The following is a 17,358-nucleotide window of genomic DNA, read 5'->3' on the forward strand; positions in this document are numbered from 1 at the left end:
CTGAGCACGGAGCCAGAGTAAGCCCTGAGCTGCTGTGGTTCAAAATGAACAAAAGAAAAATACTCAAGACTCTGGCTCTAGGTTTCCATCCCCTGTGCAAAAACACACACACACACAAACACACACAAAGGTGGGAAGCAATTTTTGAAACATTTAGTAAGAAAGCTGGGAGGCATTCACCCACTAACTTACATGCACAGGTTCACTGAGCAAGTGTGTGAAAAAAGGAACTATTACCGTGTGTGTGTGTGTGTGTGTGTGTGTGTGTGTGTGTGTGCGCGCGCGTGTGCGTGTGTGTGTGAGTGTGTGTGTGTGTGTGTGTGTGTGTTTAGTTCTCACCCAACGATGTTCTTCTGGTGTCTGCAAGTAATTGAACCGTGTCAGCCAGGTACAAGGCAAGCACTTTCCTCATCTGCTGTACTATCTCTCCAACCGTGTATAACCAAACCTTTTCTACAGCTAAGAAACTGTAACACTGAGCAGTAACACTTTTGCAAGATCACACAGATCAAGTGGATCATTTGGACAGTTTAGCTTCAGAGCCTAGTGCTGCCTAGCAATATTAGACTGAGTCCCAGTGATGGCGTCTCTGACTATCTCGGGACAACATGGCACTCACCTGCCTCTGTTCATTTCCGAGACTCCATAAAATGCCCCAAGCCGGGCCTCAGCCAATCGCTGTTCAGGAAGGAGCTGGGTTTACAGAATCTGCCATCCTATTGGTGGCTGGGAGGCGCCTATGGACGAATGAGAAAGGCTCCTGAAAGCGCGTAGTTAGGGGGCGGGCCTATAGCCGTCGTCCAGGACCTCGTGCCACTCAGAAGGTAGAGGTCAGAGGGCATGGGAAGGTCACGCACATGCGTGGTGCGGGCGAGGCCCTCCGAAGCCTCGAAACAATTTTAGAGCGTCGTGCCTGGGGGGCTCACCGCAGTACAGCTCAGCATCCCATAGTCTCGTGGGGAGCGGGGTTCGTTGGGACCCAAAGAGGTGAGGTGCCTCTCCCTTGCCCTGCTCCTACCAACTGTACCCGATTTCCCAACTCAACTGCTCTGTCTGCTCCTCCAACATGGCCAGGTCTCGCACCCTGATACTTCCCTTGTCCTCCCCAGGCATTCCCGGTCTCTCTCCTGCCTTTCTTTCTCTTCTCTCCATTTTCCTATATCTGATCTGCTTCGGTACAAAGATGAGCATCTGGTTGTCGGATCCCTCCGGCCAGCACACTTCAGGGATTCTTGCCCCCAGCCCCTGCTGTCCCCCTCCCCCCCCCATCTTTTAGCTATTTTCTTAAGTGTATGTTCCCTGGAACCCTTTATCTGGCTTATTCTCTTCCTATTCACAATAGTGTGTCTCAGTAGTACCCTCTCCTCACCCCAAATCATCTGTTCACTTTTAGGGATCCTCATTTCTCTGCATGCTGATGATTCTCTGTATCTTCCAGGACCCCATGGACCTGCAGGGCCCAGCCCCCCAGCCCCTCCAGAGGCCTGAGAAACCTGGTCGTGTTCGCCGTCGGAAGACCCGGAGGGAGCGGAATGAGGTGCTGATGGGGAGTCGTCGGTCACTGGTCCCTCAGAATCCTCTTGGGGCCAATCGAGATCCACCTGGGGCCCTCTGGGATCCGGGAGCCTCTGCTGCCTCCAGGCTCATGGTCATCACCCAGGGCCGGTTGAGTAGGGACCACCGAGGTCTCTTTAACCATGAGGTGAAATCCCTGGATGTGACTCGACTGCTTAGTTGTGGCTCCCTGGAACCTAGTACCCCTATACTCCCCATCAGACCCTCTCCAAATCCAGACAGGGCCCAGGAAATAGCCCCACCATCCCAGGGCAAGGAGAATCAGGTGCCAGGAGGCTCGGGTCCAGGCCCCCCCAGTTCCTCCAAGCTCCCATGCTTGGAGCATCTGCTGGAGGAGCTGAAGTGTCAACTGAGTCTGCCACCAGCCTTCCCCAGGCGGAATGTCATACAAGAAACCAGGAATATCATAGTGAGCACACTGTACGCGTGCCATGGAGCTGTGCCTGACCTGACCCTGGTGCTTCGGGGTGGCCAGCCACCCTTGACAGGTAAGCATCCCCCACCTCCTATGTCTCCCTTCCTATGTGCTCTAGGCCAGCTGCTCCCTACAAGTATTTCCTCTGTGCCTAGGTACCAAGCCAGGTACCCCTGAGAAACAAAGGATGACACCCACCTGGATCGATAGCCTGGAGCATTCCCCAGGGGAGGCAAGGCATCTGCGGAGACAGGGGCCCAGGAAACCCACCTTTGACATACATCATGCCTCCAGCACTCCACCGCACAGAGATCCCTGTCCACCACCCTTGACTTCTTTGTCTTCACCATTGGGTGCCGTCTTGGGCCCCCCAACAGCATTTGATATGTTGAAAAGCATCTGGCTGGTTACCTCCCCACCTGCTCCCCGCCCATGGGGAATCGGCCCACAGCCCCTGCATCAACCACCATCACCCTTATGGCCCCAAACCTCTGCACTGGACTGGAGTCCTAGCCCCCCAGCCTCACTGCCCAGCCTCTCACAGGTAGTAACCCAGAGCAGCCCAGAGGCTTGGTCCTTTCCACCCATGCGACTGTACTGAAGATCTGGGGCTAGGCTGAAGACAGGACTCACACATTCTAATCACTTCAATAAAGTTCCTTTTTCTGAGTCTTCTCAACGTGGCCAGCCCAGAACTGTTTTCAGTAGTCATCGGGTAGTTCACTTGCCTTGCATATGGCTGACCAGTTTCATTCGCCAATACTGAATGGTCCTTATATGGTCCTCCAAGCCCACAAGGAGTGATCCCTGAGCACAGAGCCAGGAGTATGCCCTGAGCACTGCCAGGTGTAGCCAGAAAACAAAAACAAGAAAGCCAAACCAGAAACTAAAGAAAACCAGAACAGCGTTCTCTTGGTTCAAAGCTGAGGCAACCTGGGGCTTCCAAGAACATTTACTGTGGGCTCTACCTTGACTTTGGCAATGTCGGGTTTGGGAAGAAAAGGGGCCTCAGGGTGAGTGAGCCTGAAGTTGCAGCTCGAGGAGATATGCAGTAGTTGTAGTTCAGAGGCCAGGGAGGTCTAGAAGGAGATGGGGTCCCCCTTCACCAGGGAGTAGCTAGACACTTGCCAGGAGCAAAAAGCAACATTGGAGCCCTGATAGAAATATCTTTCCCAGGAAACAACATGGGCCAGGCCTGGAAGAGGACAAGTAGCAGGGGGGATGTATGACCTATATTTCTGGGCTCTATATGAATCTAGCATGAAATCTGGGCCTTTCTTGGGACCTCCTGGTCTGTATGGCTCAGGAAGGAGAAAAGTGTATATCTGGGAACAAAACAGGGCCAGCAGATGAGGCCTAAAATCTGTCACCAAGACTTTTCTCTTTGGCCCACTAGCTAGTTGAAATGTTTGAATCAATTGCCTACTGTTACAAATTGCTTTGCCTTTCTTTTTCTTTTTATTTTTTTTTATGCTTTTCTGGCATCTCTTAAAAAATAAAAAGGGATCTGGCAGCTGACCTACTATCTCTCCTGGCAACAGTGGTTCACGCCCAGTAGCAGCCCCTTTGCATGAGCTTGTGTGCTGTTGAAAGTGTTTCAACCACTTCTCTTTCCTGCTGGGTCCCTTGGCTTAGAGACTTTTACAAAAGTATCTATTTTGAGGCCCGAGAGATGGTTCAAAGGACTGGAGCACAAGCTTTGTAGAAACCCTGGTCCCCACAACCCTGCAGGGAGTTACCCTCTGGAATAGTGAGTTAGGAGAAAACCCTGAGTACTACAGGATATGGCCCCAAAATATTTTGAGGGATCAGGGTGATAAAGGGCTGAAAGCAGGTCTGTGCATTGAATCGTGGGATTCAATCTCTGGGGTACCCCTGGAAGCAACTCCTGGAGTATCAAGCCAGGAGTAACCACTTAGAGCAAGATAAAGGGAAAAAAAAAAAAAAAGCCTATTTCGAGTAGTAGTAGGTTCCCTGCAGCAAAGATGTAAGGATGAAGGTAGAAATGTTTCTTGGAATCTAATCAGAGGGGTTGGGGAGAGAGCTCAAAAACGCGGGCACGTGCCTTGCTCGGAGAAAGCACCATGTGACCTGGAACCCCACCAAGCACTGCAGGATGCAGCCTTGGTTGTTCCATTTTGGCAGAGCAGAGCAGAGCTCGACTGGTCCCGGAGAGGTAGTACATACAGCAAGCAGGGCATTTTTTCTTGCCTACAGCCGGCCCAGATTAGAGCCCCTGCTGCATCACATATGGTCCCTCGAGCACCGCCAGGAGTGATCCTGGAGCCCAGAGACTAAGAGTTAAGCCCCGAGTACAGCCCGGCTGTGACCCCCCCAAACCCAAACCCAAACCCAAACCCAAGCTCATACAAAGGAGATCTAAGGACTCCCCGTTAGCCCAACTGGAAAACCCTAAGAGTTATCCTACCAGCCAGGCGGGCCCGACTTGGCTGGGGTCTTGCCACTGAAGGAAGTGGCAATGCGGGTATCTGAAGCCCGGGCGAGTGCCCAGGAGCTGGACGCGGGGATGGGGAGGGCCCAGTAGGACTGGCTGCCCTGCAGGCGTGCCCGAACAAAGAAACGTGGGTGGGGTGGGGGGGACCCATTTGGAAGGGCCGCGGGTGCGAGGAGGAGGAGGAGGAGGAGGCCGGCCTGGGGCACCGCGAGTTCAGCTCAGGACGCGGGGAGCCGCAGGTAGCGGTGAGCCTCTCAGAGGGGCGGGCTGGGGCGGGGCGGGGCGGGGCGCAGAGGCCCGGAGCGGGGCACCCCAACCCGGGGGGGCTGGAAGGGGGCCAGGCCGGGCCTTTCCCGAGCAGGGGGCGGGGTGCACGGCGCCCGGCGGCCCCTTTAATCGGGGGCGCGCGCCGGCCGGCCCTCCCGCGCGCTCTCGCCGCCGTCGCCGGGGCCGGAGCGGGGAGCCCGAGCGGAGAGCCGGGCCCGGTGGGTGCGGTGCCCCATGGAGACCCCGCGCGCGCCCGCTCTGCGCCGCCTGCTGCCGCCTCTGCTGCTCCTGCTGCTGCCACTGCCCCCCAGCGCCCGGGCCAAGTACGTGCGGGGCAACCTCAGCTCCAAGGAGGTGAGTACCCCGGGCCCGCCGCAGTCCCCCGTCGGGGGCCCCCACGCGGGAAGGGGGAGGGGTACAGCCCCGCCCCTGCCCCTCCCCTCGCTGCACCCGGAGAACCTAGAGAGAGGGGTCCGGGGGCCATGCGATGCGGCGCTGGGCCCGGGTCGTGGGTGAGGGGCGCTGGGTGCTGCAGAGACCCGGCTGGGGCGGAGGGGACGGACCGGGTGGTGCTGAAGGGACAGCACCCCGAGTTCATCCAACCGACTGGGGAATCTACACCCCCCCAGGGCCGACCTCAGCATCCAGGGGGGCCACAGAGGCAGGTTTAAGTGAGGGGAAGCAGGGGGGTCTTGGCAGGAATCATGGTCCCAGTTGGGAGGAATGGGGAAGAGAACTGGGTAACCTAAGCTGCTTGGGAGACCAAGGCCTCAGGGCATAGAAAAAAAGTTGGCGGGGGGTGGGGTGGGTGGGGGGGCTCTGGAGTTGGGGATCTTGTTCCAAGGACTTAGAAGCGTGTGTGTGGGCCCTTCCAGGACTGGGTGTTCTTGACAAGGTTCTGCTTCCTCTCGGACTATGGCCGGTTGGACTTTCGCTTCCAGTACCCAGAGGTGAGTCCCCCTGCACCTGAGGGCTGCGGGTCTCCCCCAACTCCTTTGACTCTTCCCAATCCCCATATCTCTGGGGTGCAGGCTAAGTGTTGCCAGAACATCCTCCTCTATTTCGACGACCCGTCGCAGTGGCCGGCGGTGTACAAAGCAGGGGCCAAGGTAAGGGCCGTGAGGAGGGTGGTGGGCGGCTGGCTGAGGCCAAGGCTGCTTGTGTGCGACCCTACGGCCTGTCTCTCCCAGGACTGCCTGGCCAAGGAGTCGGTGATCAGGCCCGAGAACAACCAGGTTATCAACCTCACCACCCAGTATGCCTGGTCCGGCTGTCAGGTACCCTGGTCCTGCCAGGAAGGTGTGGGCCACACAGATGGGCCGCGTGAGGGGTGCATAGGCTCAGCCTCCTGCCCCTCTCCCCAGGTGGTGTCAAGAGAGGGAACTCGCTACCTGAGCTGCTCCAGTGGCCGAAGCTTCCGCTCGGTGCGGGAACGATGGTGGTACATTGCGCTCAGCAAGTGTGGGGTAAGGAGCTGGGCCTTTTCCTTCCAGCTTTCCCTTCCTGCACCCTCTCCTTGCCCAGGGTGCCCCTGAGGTCTCCCCATGGCCCACAGGGAGATGGACTGCAGCTGGAGTACGAGATGGTGCTCACCAACGGCAAGTCCTTCTGGACTCGGCACTTTTCTGCCGATGAGTTTGGTGAGTGTGCGGGAACCAGAGGCAGGGCTCTGTGTGGGGCTTGAGAGCTGAGAGACACCCAGCTGGAATCCCTTGTTGACTCCCCCTTCCCAAATTGGCAGGGATCCTGGAGACAGATGTGACTTTCCTTCTCATCTTCATCCTCATCTTCATCCTCTCCTGTTACTTTGGATGTGAGTCCAGCACCTGCTCGGGGAGGGGGGTGGCAGGAGGTCTGCAGGGTTGGAGGTGCAGAGGAGCTGCTGTAGCTGGTCCCCGAACCACCTTCCCCGCGCCCTTCTAGACTTGCTCAAAGGCCGCCAGCTGCTCCACACCACTTACAAGATGTTCATGGCTGCGGCGGGAGTGGAGGGTGAGAAGCAGGCTTGACTTTGCCTGGGCGTGACCAAGGAGGCTGGGGGGCTAGACTCAGATCTGAGGGAAGAGGCTGGGGTTGGACCCCTGGGTCTGAGGGAGGAGGTTGGAGTGCTGGATTCCTGGGTGTGAGGGAGGAGGCTGGAGCATGATTTCTGGATCTGAGGGAGGAGGCACTGAGAGATGGACTACTGTTTTTTTTTTTTTTTTTTTTTTTTGGTCACATCTGATGGCACTCAGGGGTTACTACTGTCTCTGCGCTCAGAAGTCACTCCTGGCAGGCTCAGGGGACCATATGGGATGCCGGGATTTGAATTGGGGTCTGTCCTATGTTGGCCACATGCAAGGCAAATGCCTTACCGCTGTGCTATTACTTTGCCCCCCCCCCTTTTTTTTTTTTGCTTTTTGGGTTTCACCGGCAGCGCTCAGGGGTTACTTCTGGCTCTGCGCTCAGAAGTCATTCCTGGCAGGCTTGGGGGGTCATATGGGATGCTGCAATTCAAACCGGGGTCCGTCCTGTGTTGGCCGCGTGCAAGGCAAATGCCTTACCAATGTGTTATGGCTCTGGTCCCTGGACTACTGGGTCTTATGGAGGAGGCTGGGCTGGACTCTGGTGTGAGGGAGGAGGCTGGAGCTGGACTCCTGGGTCGGAAGGAGGCAAAGTTAAATGCAGAGTTGCATCCTGGAAGCTCCAGACCCCCTTGCAGGAGATGAGTGGGTAGAGAGAGGAGTATAAAGCCTGAGGAGAAGCAGGGGTCTTCTGGCTGCTGAATATTATTAGTGTGGATGAAGAGCAGCAATGGCCCAAGGTTGGTTTCTGCCCTTCCCTCTCTGCCCGTTCTCCCAGTCCTGAGCCTCCTGTTTTTCTGCATCTACTGGGGGCAGTACGCCACTGATGGTGTCGGCAACAAGAGCCTGCAGATCCTGGGTGAGAAGGAGCAGCAGGGTGGGCACGGGTGGGTGGCATGGAGCTGGTCTGAGCTGCCCTCTCCTCGCCCCCAGCCAAGCTGCTCTTCTCCTCCAGCTCCCTGATCTTCCTGCTGATGCTCATCCTCCTGGGGAAGGGATTCACGGTGACACGGTGCCCAGGCTGGGCTGGGAGGGAGGGGATGGGGGAGGGCTTGGGGTGGATGCCCTCCCCGTGACAGCCCCCACCGCTGCTGTCTCCCCCCCCATGGCCGCCGCCAGGGGCCGCATCAGCCACGCGGGCTCGGTGAAGCTGTCGGTCTACATGACCTTGTACACCCTCACCCACGTGGTGCTGCTCATCTACGAGGCCGAGGTGAGTCTGGACACCATGAGGGGGTCCCTGCCCTTGTCCTCAGTTCCCAAGCTGGGGAGACTTCTCCTGTCCAGCTCTGCTCCTGCAGGCACCCCCCCATTCCGCTTTCCTGCCTCCCCATCTGTCCATGTGTCTTTCTCCTCTCTCGCCGATCTCCTCCCTCTGTCTCTCACTGTCTGTCACATTTGTGCTCCCTGTCATTGTGACAGGGGTGCGTGGGGTGGGGTGGGCTCAAGAGTTGTATCCGGTGCACCCAGCCGACTGCTGTCACCCTGGCCCCATCTTCTCTGCTGCAACATTAGGAGGATATTGTCTGCCCCCCGTGGAGCTCCCCTGAGGCCTCATTCACAGGAATGACTTAGTCCAAAAGCTGACCAGAGTCTGTTCCCCTCGGGGAGTTAGGGGGAACCAGACCATTTCATTTGTTGCTGCAGACAGAAACACCCTAGGGTGTGAAGTGTCTCTGCCACCACCTCACTGGGACTCTGAGTAGTGGGGACACACTCTGTTCTGTCTTTTTTTTGGGGGGCCATACCTGGTGACGTTCAGGGGTTACTTAATCCTGGCTACATGCTCAGAAATCGTTCCTGGCTTGGGGGACCATTGAACCCAGGTTCCTTGTTGGTCAGCTGTGTGCAAGGCAAATGCCCTCTTGCTGCATCATTGCTCTGGCCCCATTGTTCTTTTTTGGGGGGGAGGGATTATTATTTTTTTTTTTTTTTGGTTTTTGGGCCACACCCGGTGACGCTCAGGGGTTACTCCTGGCTATGCGCTCAGAAGTTGCTCCTGGCTTGGGGGACCATATGGGACGCCGGGGGATCGAACCGCGGTCTGTCTCCTAGGCTAGCGCAGATAAGGCAGGCACCTTACCTCGAGCGCCACCGCCCGGCCCCGGGAGGGATTATTTTTGGTCACACCTGGCAGCGCTCAAGAGTTACTCCTGGCTCTGTGTTCAGAGGTTGCTCCTGGCAGGCTTGGGGACCATATGGAATGCCAGGATTTGAACCAGGATCCTTCCTGTGTTGGCCTCCATTGTGCTATTGCTCTGGCCCCTCGTTCATTTTTTTTTTTTGAATCACACCCAGAAGTGCCCAGGCTGACTCCTGGCTCTGAGCTCAGGTATTACTCCTAGTGGGCTTCTGGGGACCATATGGGACATTGGGGATTGAATCTTGGTCAGCCATTTGCAAGACAATGCCCTCCCTGCTGAGCTATTGCTCTGATCCCTGTCCTCATCCTGTCTCTACCCTCTTTCCCTCTATTTCTGTCTCCAACCTGGTGTCTATTCTGAGCAAGTGCCCATGGATGCCTGGGCTGAAAGTGGGGGCCTGGGTGGAAGGCCAGAGGCTGGGCCTCTGACAATGCCTTGCTCCCTTTACTCAGTTCTTCGACCCAGGACAAGTGCTGTACACGTATGAGTCACCTGCAGGCTACGGGCTCATTGGGCTGCAGGTGGCGGCCTATGTGTGGTTCTGCTACGCGGTGCTCGTCTCCCTGCGCCACTTCCCGGAGAAGCAGCCTTTCTATGTGCCGTTCTTCGCAGCCTACACGCTCTGGTGAGATGTGCTGGGCTCCCCCTGACCTGTGTCTGCCTCTGGGTGGGGGGCAGGTGGGTTTTCTAGTCAGACAGCTGGCCTCAGTCTGCCAGTCATGGAAAAAAATGTACCTTCCCAAAGTCAAAGAATGCCCTTGTGTGGCTTCCCCAGACTGAAAGGCTGGCAGTATTCCCTGCAGAGGGTTCTCTGGAGGCTGCTGAGGTCAGCAGATGAAGGTTAGTGTCCTGCCCATGGTACGTGTTAAGTAAATGTGCGCTATGGCAGCTATTCCTGTCTCTTGCGGAGAAAACCCCACTGAGCCCACATGCATTTAAGCCAGGCTGCATAAGGGGTGCATATCCCACTTCTAAGCCTGGTACTCTTGTTTTGTGGGTTTGTGTTTATGTATTTGGACCACACCTGGTAATATTAGGAATTACTCCTGCATCTGCCTTAAGGAATCACTCCTGGCAGTGCTCAAGGGACTGACCATATGTGGTGCTGGGGATTGAGACTGTTAGCCATGTACAGGACAAGCATCTTACTGACTGGACTATTTTTCAGGCCTCTTATTCCCACTTCTATGCTTGGGAAACTGAGTGACCTCACATTAGGAACATATCTGCCTCAGTTTCCTCCCCAGTCATGGGGCTAGTATGTGCCTCACTTTCACTGCAAAAGTGAGTTCCTGAGTACCAAATGCCTAGAGGTGGGGCTAGGGCTGAACTAAACTTTTTTTGTTTTTGTTTTTGGGCCACACCTGGTGGCTTTCAGTGCTTACTTCTGGCTCTGTGCTCAGAAATCCCTCCTGGCTTGAGGTCCTATATGGGATATTGGGCATCGAACCTGGGTTGGTCCCGGGTCAGCTGCGTGCAAGGCAAACACCCTACCACTCCAGCCCTTAACACATCAATTCACTCATCAGACTCCTTGCATGCAGGTGCCAGGATTTGGGGTGGAGGTGGAACTGAGTTCAATCTCATTCCTGGGCTCCAGAATTTTCCAGTTCATTGAGATCCTTGGCCCTCTTGAAATGCTGGCTTCTTAAGGTCACACTGGCTTCCTTCCCTTGCCTACCTTCTTGAGTCCTATGTGTGTGCCTGGGTATGGAGCAATACCCAGTTAGTAGGGTGTTTACCTGCACACACCTGATCCAGGTTTGATCCCTGGCATCCCATATGGTCCCCAAGCACAGCCAGGAGTAATTTCTGAGCTCAGAGCTAGGAGTAATCCTTGAACATTGCTGGGTGTCCCTCACCCCCATAAAAAGCCTATGTGTGTACTTGGCAGAGAGAGAGATTACAGGGGGCCGGAAAGATAGCATAGAGGTAAGGCGTTTGCCTTGCATGCAAGATGGTGGTTTGAATCCCGGCATCCCATATGGTCCCCCAAGCCTGTCAGGAGCGATTTCTGAGCGCTACTGGGTGTGATCTGAAACTAAAAAATAAATAAAAATAAAAAAGAGAGAGATTACAGGCAGGCTGGAAGGGGTCAGGGGTTTCCTCTAAGTACCTTTGCTGACCTGGGATTTCCCCTTCAGGTTCTTTGCAGTTCCCATCATGGCCCTGATCGCCAATTTCGGGATCCCCAAGTGGGCCCGGGAGAAGATTGTTAACGGCATCCAGCTGGGGATCCATTTGTATGCCCATGGCGTGTTCCTGGTGAGGCTGAGCGTCGGCTGGGGTGGGACACCGATGGGTGAAGACGGCCCAGGCTGCCTTCTCCATTCGGAGCCACTGGCCCACATCCTTCATTCCATCTCTTCATTCGCTCAGCAAACACGTGCTGGGGACTTTTGTGAGCTGCCTGGCTCCCCACTGGCCACGGGGCTGCTCTTCACTCTCCTCATTGGCTGGGTCACACCTTCTGCTCCTTTTTCTTGCCTGTATCCTCATCCCACCTTCTTCCTTTGCACCCCTTTTCCCAGTCCTATGTCCCCAGATCCTCTCATTTCTCTTCTGTATCTTTGCTGCCTTCCCAAGACTCCCTGTTCTCTCTACTCCAAATGCCGTTGTTTAGAAGAGTAGGTGGGTCAGGCTGGGCTTCCAGGGGCTCAGATTCCAGTGGCCTGTGGAATACCAGCCTCAAACCTATTCTTTGCCCTACTTTTGATCTTATTTGGCCTATGGTTGATAGTTCTTGGGGTGTGGCACACCAGGAGGTGCTAGGGGGACCATGTGGTACTGGGCATCGACTGTCTTGGTTTTTGGACCACACCTGGTGGTGCTCTGGGGTTACTCCTGGCTCTGCACTCATTCCTGGCAGACCCGGGGACCATATGGGATGCCAGAGATCGAACCTGGGTTGGCTGCGTGCAAGGCGAACAATGCCCTACACGCTGTGCTATTGCTATTGCTCCAACCCCATTCCTCACCATCCCCTCCAGAGCTACAACTGGTGGTACTTAAGGGTTACTCTGCTCTCAAGAATCACTCCAGGTAGGGTCAGGGGACCATATGGAATGCTGGGAATCAAACCCGGGTCAGCTGCAAGCAAGGCAAATGCCCTATCCACTGTGCTATCACTTTGGTCCCTCATCCTCCCACCCATATATAAATCATTTGGTGGGTGTGGTCTGGAGTCTGTTTGGCACTAGGAGTCAGCACCCATCAGTATTTATGGCTGTCTGTGGTTTAGGAACAGAGGGGATAACGGTCACTGTGGAGAGAGGAGAATGTGTGGGATTCCATGGTCTTTGCTGCCAGGACAGATCCTTTGAGTCCAGTCCTCTAGTACACAAGGCCGGCACAACAGGAAATGGGGATCCCTGAAGAAGCAGACACTTACCATGTGCTCTGTGTAGCAAAGCAATGGGAGGTACCTCACCTTCTACCAAAAAGTCTGACATAAGCACTGACTTCCGCTCCTCTCAGTAGTGTTCCAAAGCTCCGCAGGAAGTCAGAGGGGAGAGGTGTCCAGAACCCTCCAGGGCCAGGGCCAGGCTTTGCACCAGCCTTTTGAATTCCTACCCAGGGTTTCATTTCTTTTTGTGTTTTCATCTCTATAGCCTCCCTTCCCATGGAGGATTGGGGAGTGGGATCAGGGCACGCCAGATCCCACACTTGGGGAATTATGGGCAGAAGTGGAGGAAGGGCTGTTTCTACTCCATTCCACTGTGGCCTAAAAATGCTCTCCTGAATTCAGCACAGCACCCATCATCTGGCATCTCTCATTGGTTTCCTTCCGGTCCCTGCTCAAGAGAAGAATCAAAGCTCACCCCTGATGTGTGCCTAGTTAGCCCTTTTTAAAAGTTTATTCTTTCTTTTTTGTTTTGTTTTGTTTTGTTTTTTTTTTGGGCCACACACGGTGACACTCAGGGGTTACTCCTGAATATACGCTCAGAAATTGCTCCTGGCTTGGAGGACCATATGGGACGCTGGGGGATTGAACTGTGGTCCGTCCTAGGCTAGCACAGGCAAGGCAGATGCCTTACCGCTCCGGCCCCCCTTTAATTAATTTTTTTTTTTTTTTTGGTTTTTGGGCCACACCCTGTGACGCTCAGGGGTTACTCCTGGCTATGCGCTCAGAAGTTGTTCCTGGCTTCTTGGGGGACCATATGGGACGCCGGGGGATCGAACCGCGGTCCGTCCTAGGCCAGCGCAGGCAAGGCAGGCACCTTACCTCCAGCGCCACCGCCCGGCCCCTTAATTAATTTTTTAATTTTACTTTTTGGTTTTTGGGTCACACCTGGCAGCGCTCAGGGGTTACACCTGGATCTATGCTCAAAAATCGCCCCTGGAGGCATCGGGGATCATATGGGACCACCGTTCTTCTGCATGGAAGGCAAAAAACGCCTTACCTCCATGCTATCTCACCGGCTCCTAATTTATTTATTTTTATTATTATTTTTTTTTTTAGTTAGCCCTTTTAGGTGGCTAGTGAGGGCTGGATAGTATGGCGGTAGAACATTTGCCTTGCATGCGACTGACCCAGAATGGATCTGGGTTCAATCCCTGGCATCCCATATGGATTCCTGTGCCTGCTAGGAGTGATTTTTTTTTTTTTTTTTTTTTTTTTTTTGGTTTTTGGGCCACACCCGGCGGTGCTCAGGGGTTACTCCTGGCTGTCTGCTCAGAAATAGCTCCTGGCAGGCACGGGGGACCATATGGGACACCGGGATTCGAACCAACCACCTTTGGTCCTGGATCGGCTGCTTGCAAGGCAAACGCCGCTGTGCGATCTCTCCAGGCCCAGGAGTGATTTTTTTAACTTAATATTTATTGATTAGTTGATTGATTGATCGGTTTTTGGGTCATACCTAGCAGAGCTAAGAGTTACTCCTGTCTCTGCATCCAGAAATCACCCCTGGCTGGGGGCCCATATGGGATGCTGGGAATTGAACAGGGTCCTGGCAGCATGCAAGGCAAATGCCCTACTGCTGTGGTATCTCTCTGGCCCCAGGAGTAATTTCTTTTATTTATTTATTTATTTATTACCTTTATTTAAACACCATGATTACAAACATGACTGTAGTTGGGTTTTGGTCACAGAAAGTACACTCCCCTTCACCAATATTCCCATCACCAATTCATCCCATATTCCTCTATCCCACCCCCTACCTGTATTTGACACAGGCATTCTACTTCTCTCATTCATTAACATTGTCATGGTAGTTGTTAGTGTTCTAACTGCACTCACCCCTTCTTGAGGTGAGCATGACCTTCTGGCCCTCATCTCTGGGCATTATTACAATAATGCCTTTTATTTTTCTTAAAACCCATAGATAAGTGAGACTATTCTGTGTGTCTCTCTCTCTTTGACTTATTTCACTCAGCATAATAGTTTCCATGTCCATCCATGTATAAGAAAATTTCATGACTTCATCTCTCCTGATGGTTGCATAATATTCCATTGAGTGTATGTACCACAGTTTCTTTAGCCATTCATCTGTTGAAGGGCATCTTGTTGTTTCCAGAGTCTGGCTATTGTAAATAGTGCTGCGATGAATACTGGTGTGAGGAAGAAATTTTTATATTTCGTTTTTGTGTTCCTAGGGTATATCCCTAGGAGTGATATAGCTAGATCATATGGGAGCTCAATTTCCAGTTTTTTTTTGAGGAATCTCCATATTGTTTTCCATAAGGGCTAGGAGTGATTTCTGAGCTCAGAGCCAGGAGTAACCCCTGAGAGCTGCCAGGTGTGATCCAACCCTCCCTCCCTGCTTAAAAAAAAAAAAAAAAAAGTGACTAGTGAGACTAAGAAAACAAAACATTGGGGCCGGGCGGTGGCGCTGGAGGTAAGGTGCCTGCCTTACCTGCGCTAGCCTAGGAGACGGACCGCGGTTCGATCCCCCGGCGTCCCATATGGTCCCCCAAGCCAGGAGCGACTTCTGAGCGCATAGCCAGGAGTAACCCCTGAGCGTTACCGGGTGTGGCCCAAAAACCAAAAAAAAAAAAAAAAAAAAAAAAAAGAAAACAAAACATTTAATAACAATTGATTTATATGTTGGGTTTTGGCCACATCCGGAGGCGCTCAGGGGTTACTCCTGGCTCTGAGCTCAGAAATCGCCCTTGGCAGGCTCTGGGGACCATATGAGATGCCTGGAATTGAACCAGGTCCCTCCTGGGTCTGCCTCATGGAAGGCAAACGCCCTACCGCTGTGCTATCTCTCTGGCCCCAAATTTATAAATGTTAATTCGCTTCGTAGGCCTTATGCCTATCAGACCGGCCAACTCAGGGACTGGAGCCTACAACAGCAGTGGTGCATGGATGGCAATGCCCAGGAGGGAGCCTGGCAGAGCCACGAGTTGTGATGAAGGGGCAGAGCCCTGGACAGGCGCCCGTCCAGTTGGGTGGAAGGGGTCCAGAGGGAAGCCTGGCCGGAGCGATAGCACAGCGGTAGGGCCTTGCACGCGGCTGACCCAGGACAACAACGGACCTGGGTTCGATCCCCGGCGTCCATATGGTTCCCCAAGCCAGGAGTAATCCCTGCGGCAGGTGTGACCCAAAAACCAACCAAAAAAAAAGGAAGAGGGAAACCTGGAGGGGTGGTGATGGACACCCTCGCGGGGCTCCTTGCTCGCCCCCAGATCATGACGCGCCCGTCGGCGGCCAACAAGAACTTCCCGTACCATGTGCGCACGTCGCAGATCGCCTCGGCGGGGACCCCGGGCCCCCCGGGGAGCCAGTCGGCGGCCGACAAGGCCTTCCCGCAGCACGTCTACGGCAACGTGACCTTCATCAGCGACTCGGTGCCCAACTTCACGGAGCTCTTCTCCATCCCCCCGCCCGCCTCCTCCGTAAGCCCCGCGGCCCCGGCGCCCGAGGAGCTGCTGGCGCCGCCCCTGGAGTACCTGACCCCGCTCCCGGCCCCGCCGCCGCCCCCCGCCTTGCGCGCGCCCCGCCGCCCCGGCCCGCGCCCCGCCTTCCGCGCGCCCCGCGCCCGCGAGCCCTCCGCGCCCACCCTGCCCGACTGGGTGCTGGCGCTGCTGCGCACGCCCCCGCCCACGCCGCGCGCCGTGCCCCCGCCGCCCGCCTTCCGGGGCTCGCTCCCGCCGCCCCCCGACTTCGCCGCGCGCGCCCCGACGCCGCCCCTCGAGTACCTGGCCCCGCTGCCCCGGCGCCCGCTGCCGCGCGCCTTCCCCGGCTGAGCCCGACCGGGGGTGGTGGTGGTGGGCTCCCCCGCGCGCCTCTGACCCTGACCCCCCACCCCAGGCCGGGAAACAGGTGGAGGAGACGGCGGTGGTGGCCCCGAGGGGCCGCGTGGTGACCACCGAGCCGGGCGGCGGCGCCTCCCCGCCCAGGCCCGCTCGGCTCTTCCCCAAGGCGGCCGACCCGGGCTGGGAGGGCCCGGCGCCGCCCTACCAGCCGCTCGTGCCCCCGACGGCGACGCCGCACCCCGGCTTCACCGAGTACTTCAGCATGCACACGGCCGGGGGTTCCGCACCCCCGGTCTGAGCGCCCCGGCCCGGTCCCCGCCCGTCCCCCGCGCGAGCCAGCCGGGCCCGGCCAGGCTCCGGACCCCCGCTCCCTCCAGGCCCCGGCCCCCGGGCTCGGCCGCCCCAGACCCTCCCGCCCCGGGCGTCCCATCCCACCCCCAGGCTGGGGTGCTGGTGCCCGTCCATCCCCTCTCCCCCAGCCCCCCGACTCTGTGCCAAACGGTCCCGCGGGAGCCGCTGTCCCCGTCCCCTCCCTCAGCCCCTGCCCCGAACGGCGCCGGATTCCGGTCTCCCGCTGTTCCGTGACCTCCGGCCCCCCGGCCCCCTCCGAGACCTCTGACCCCCGCGGGACACCCCGGAACACCAGCGACGACCGTCGGGGACCTTGCCCGCGACCCTCCTCCAGGACTCCGCGATCCCGAGCGAGCCACTGCTGCGCCCCCGGGACAGACACTGGGAAGCTGGTCCTGAGACGTCTTAGAGCTCAGTGATCTCGGACCCGTGCTCTCGTCCACCCCTGCCTATCGATCTCCAGGCCTGGGGCCTGCCCTCTGGTTCCTGGCAGAAAGACTTTTCCCCCCTTCCTTCTGGCCAAAATAAAAGAGGATTCGTTGAGTTTTTTCAATATAAGAGCCGCTTGCACATGCTGATGATGCTCGGAGTGGGGTGTGTGTGTGTGTGAGTGAGCAGGAATCGTTGCAGGCGTGTTCATCTGCGAAGTGACATTTGCAAGGCGAGGGGGGCTTGCACAAACCTACCTTGGATGGAGCCTGACTCTGGGAGCTCCGAGGGTGGGATTTAATCCCGCCCCAGCATATCTCCCAGCACCGATCCTTTACTTGCCACCCCCATGCAAAGGGAGAGGCGCCCTCCACTGGCATCTGCTGGGCCCGGGCCCCCGGCTTCCAGGACTTGAGCTGCACCCTTTAGCACTGCACATGCGCACTTGTCCCTTTT

The 17,358-nt window shown here is 56.2% G+C and overlaps 2 protein-coding genes across 3 annotated transcripts; both read left to right on the forward strand.

The window, feature by feature from the left end:
- The first annotated feature begins 1,444 nt into the window (after nucleotides 1–1,444).
- PRR19 (proline rich 19) lies at nucleotides 1,445–2,591 on the forward strand. Its single transcript, XM_049787197.1, has 2 exons — nucleotides 1,445–2,063; nucleotides 2,146–2,591. Exons 1-2 carry the CDS (start codon nucleotides 1,445–1,447, stop codon nucleotides 2,589–2,591), a joined length of 1,065 nt encoding a protein of 354 aa, XP_049643154.1.
- A 2,276-nt stretch (nucleotides 2,592–4,867) lies between these two features.
- On the forward strand, nucleotides 4,868–17,002 carry TMEM145 (transmembrane protein 145). 2 transcript variants are annotated; one of them, XM_049787166.1, is made up of 15 exons: nucleotides 4,868–5,066; nucleotides 5,588–5,662; nucleotides 5,744–5,821; nucleotides 5,903–5,989; nucleotides 6,077–6,178; nucleotides 6,268–6,352; nucleotides 6,454–6,525; nucleotides 6,636–6,704; nucleotides 7,554–7,634; nucleotides 7,709–7,787; nucleotides 7,895–7,988; nucleotides 9,372–9,544; nucleotides 11,064–11,184; nucleotides 15,553–15,762; nucleotides 16,661–17,002. In XM_049787166.1, the coding sequence occupies exons 1-15, from the start codon at nucleotides 4,947–4,949 to the stop codon at nucleotides 16,739–16,741; spliced, it is 1,527 nt and encodes a 508-aa protein (XP_049643123.1). In that variant the 5' UTR covers nucleotides 4,868–4,946; the 3' UTR covers nucleotides 16,742–17,002. The 2 variants fall into 2 exon arrangements, with proteins under 2 accessions (XP_049643123.1, XP_049643122.1); XM_049787165.1 differs by lacking the exon at nucleotides 16,661–17,002 and adding an exon at nucleotides 16,178–16,442.
- Nucleotides 17,003–17,358: the final 356 nt, after the last annotated feature.

The sequence above is a fragment of the Suncus etruscus genome, chromosome 14 (genome assembly GCF_024139225.1).
Source record: "Suncus etruscus isolate mSunEtr1 chromosome 14, mSunEtr1.pri.cur, whole genome shotgun sequence".
In the NCBI taxonomy this organism is placed as follows: Eukaryota; Metazoa; Chordata; class Mammalia; order Eulipotyphla; family Soricidae; genus Suncus; species Suncus etruscus.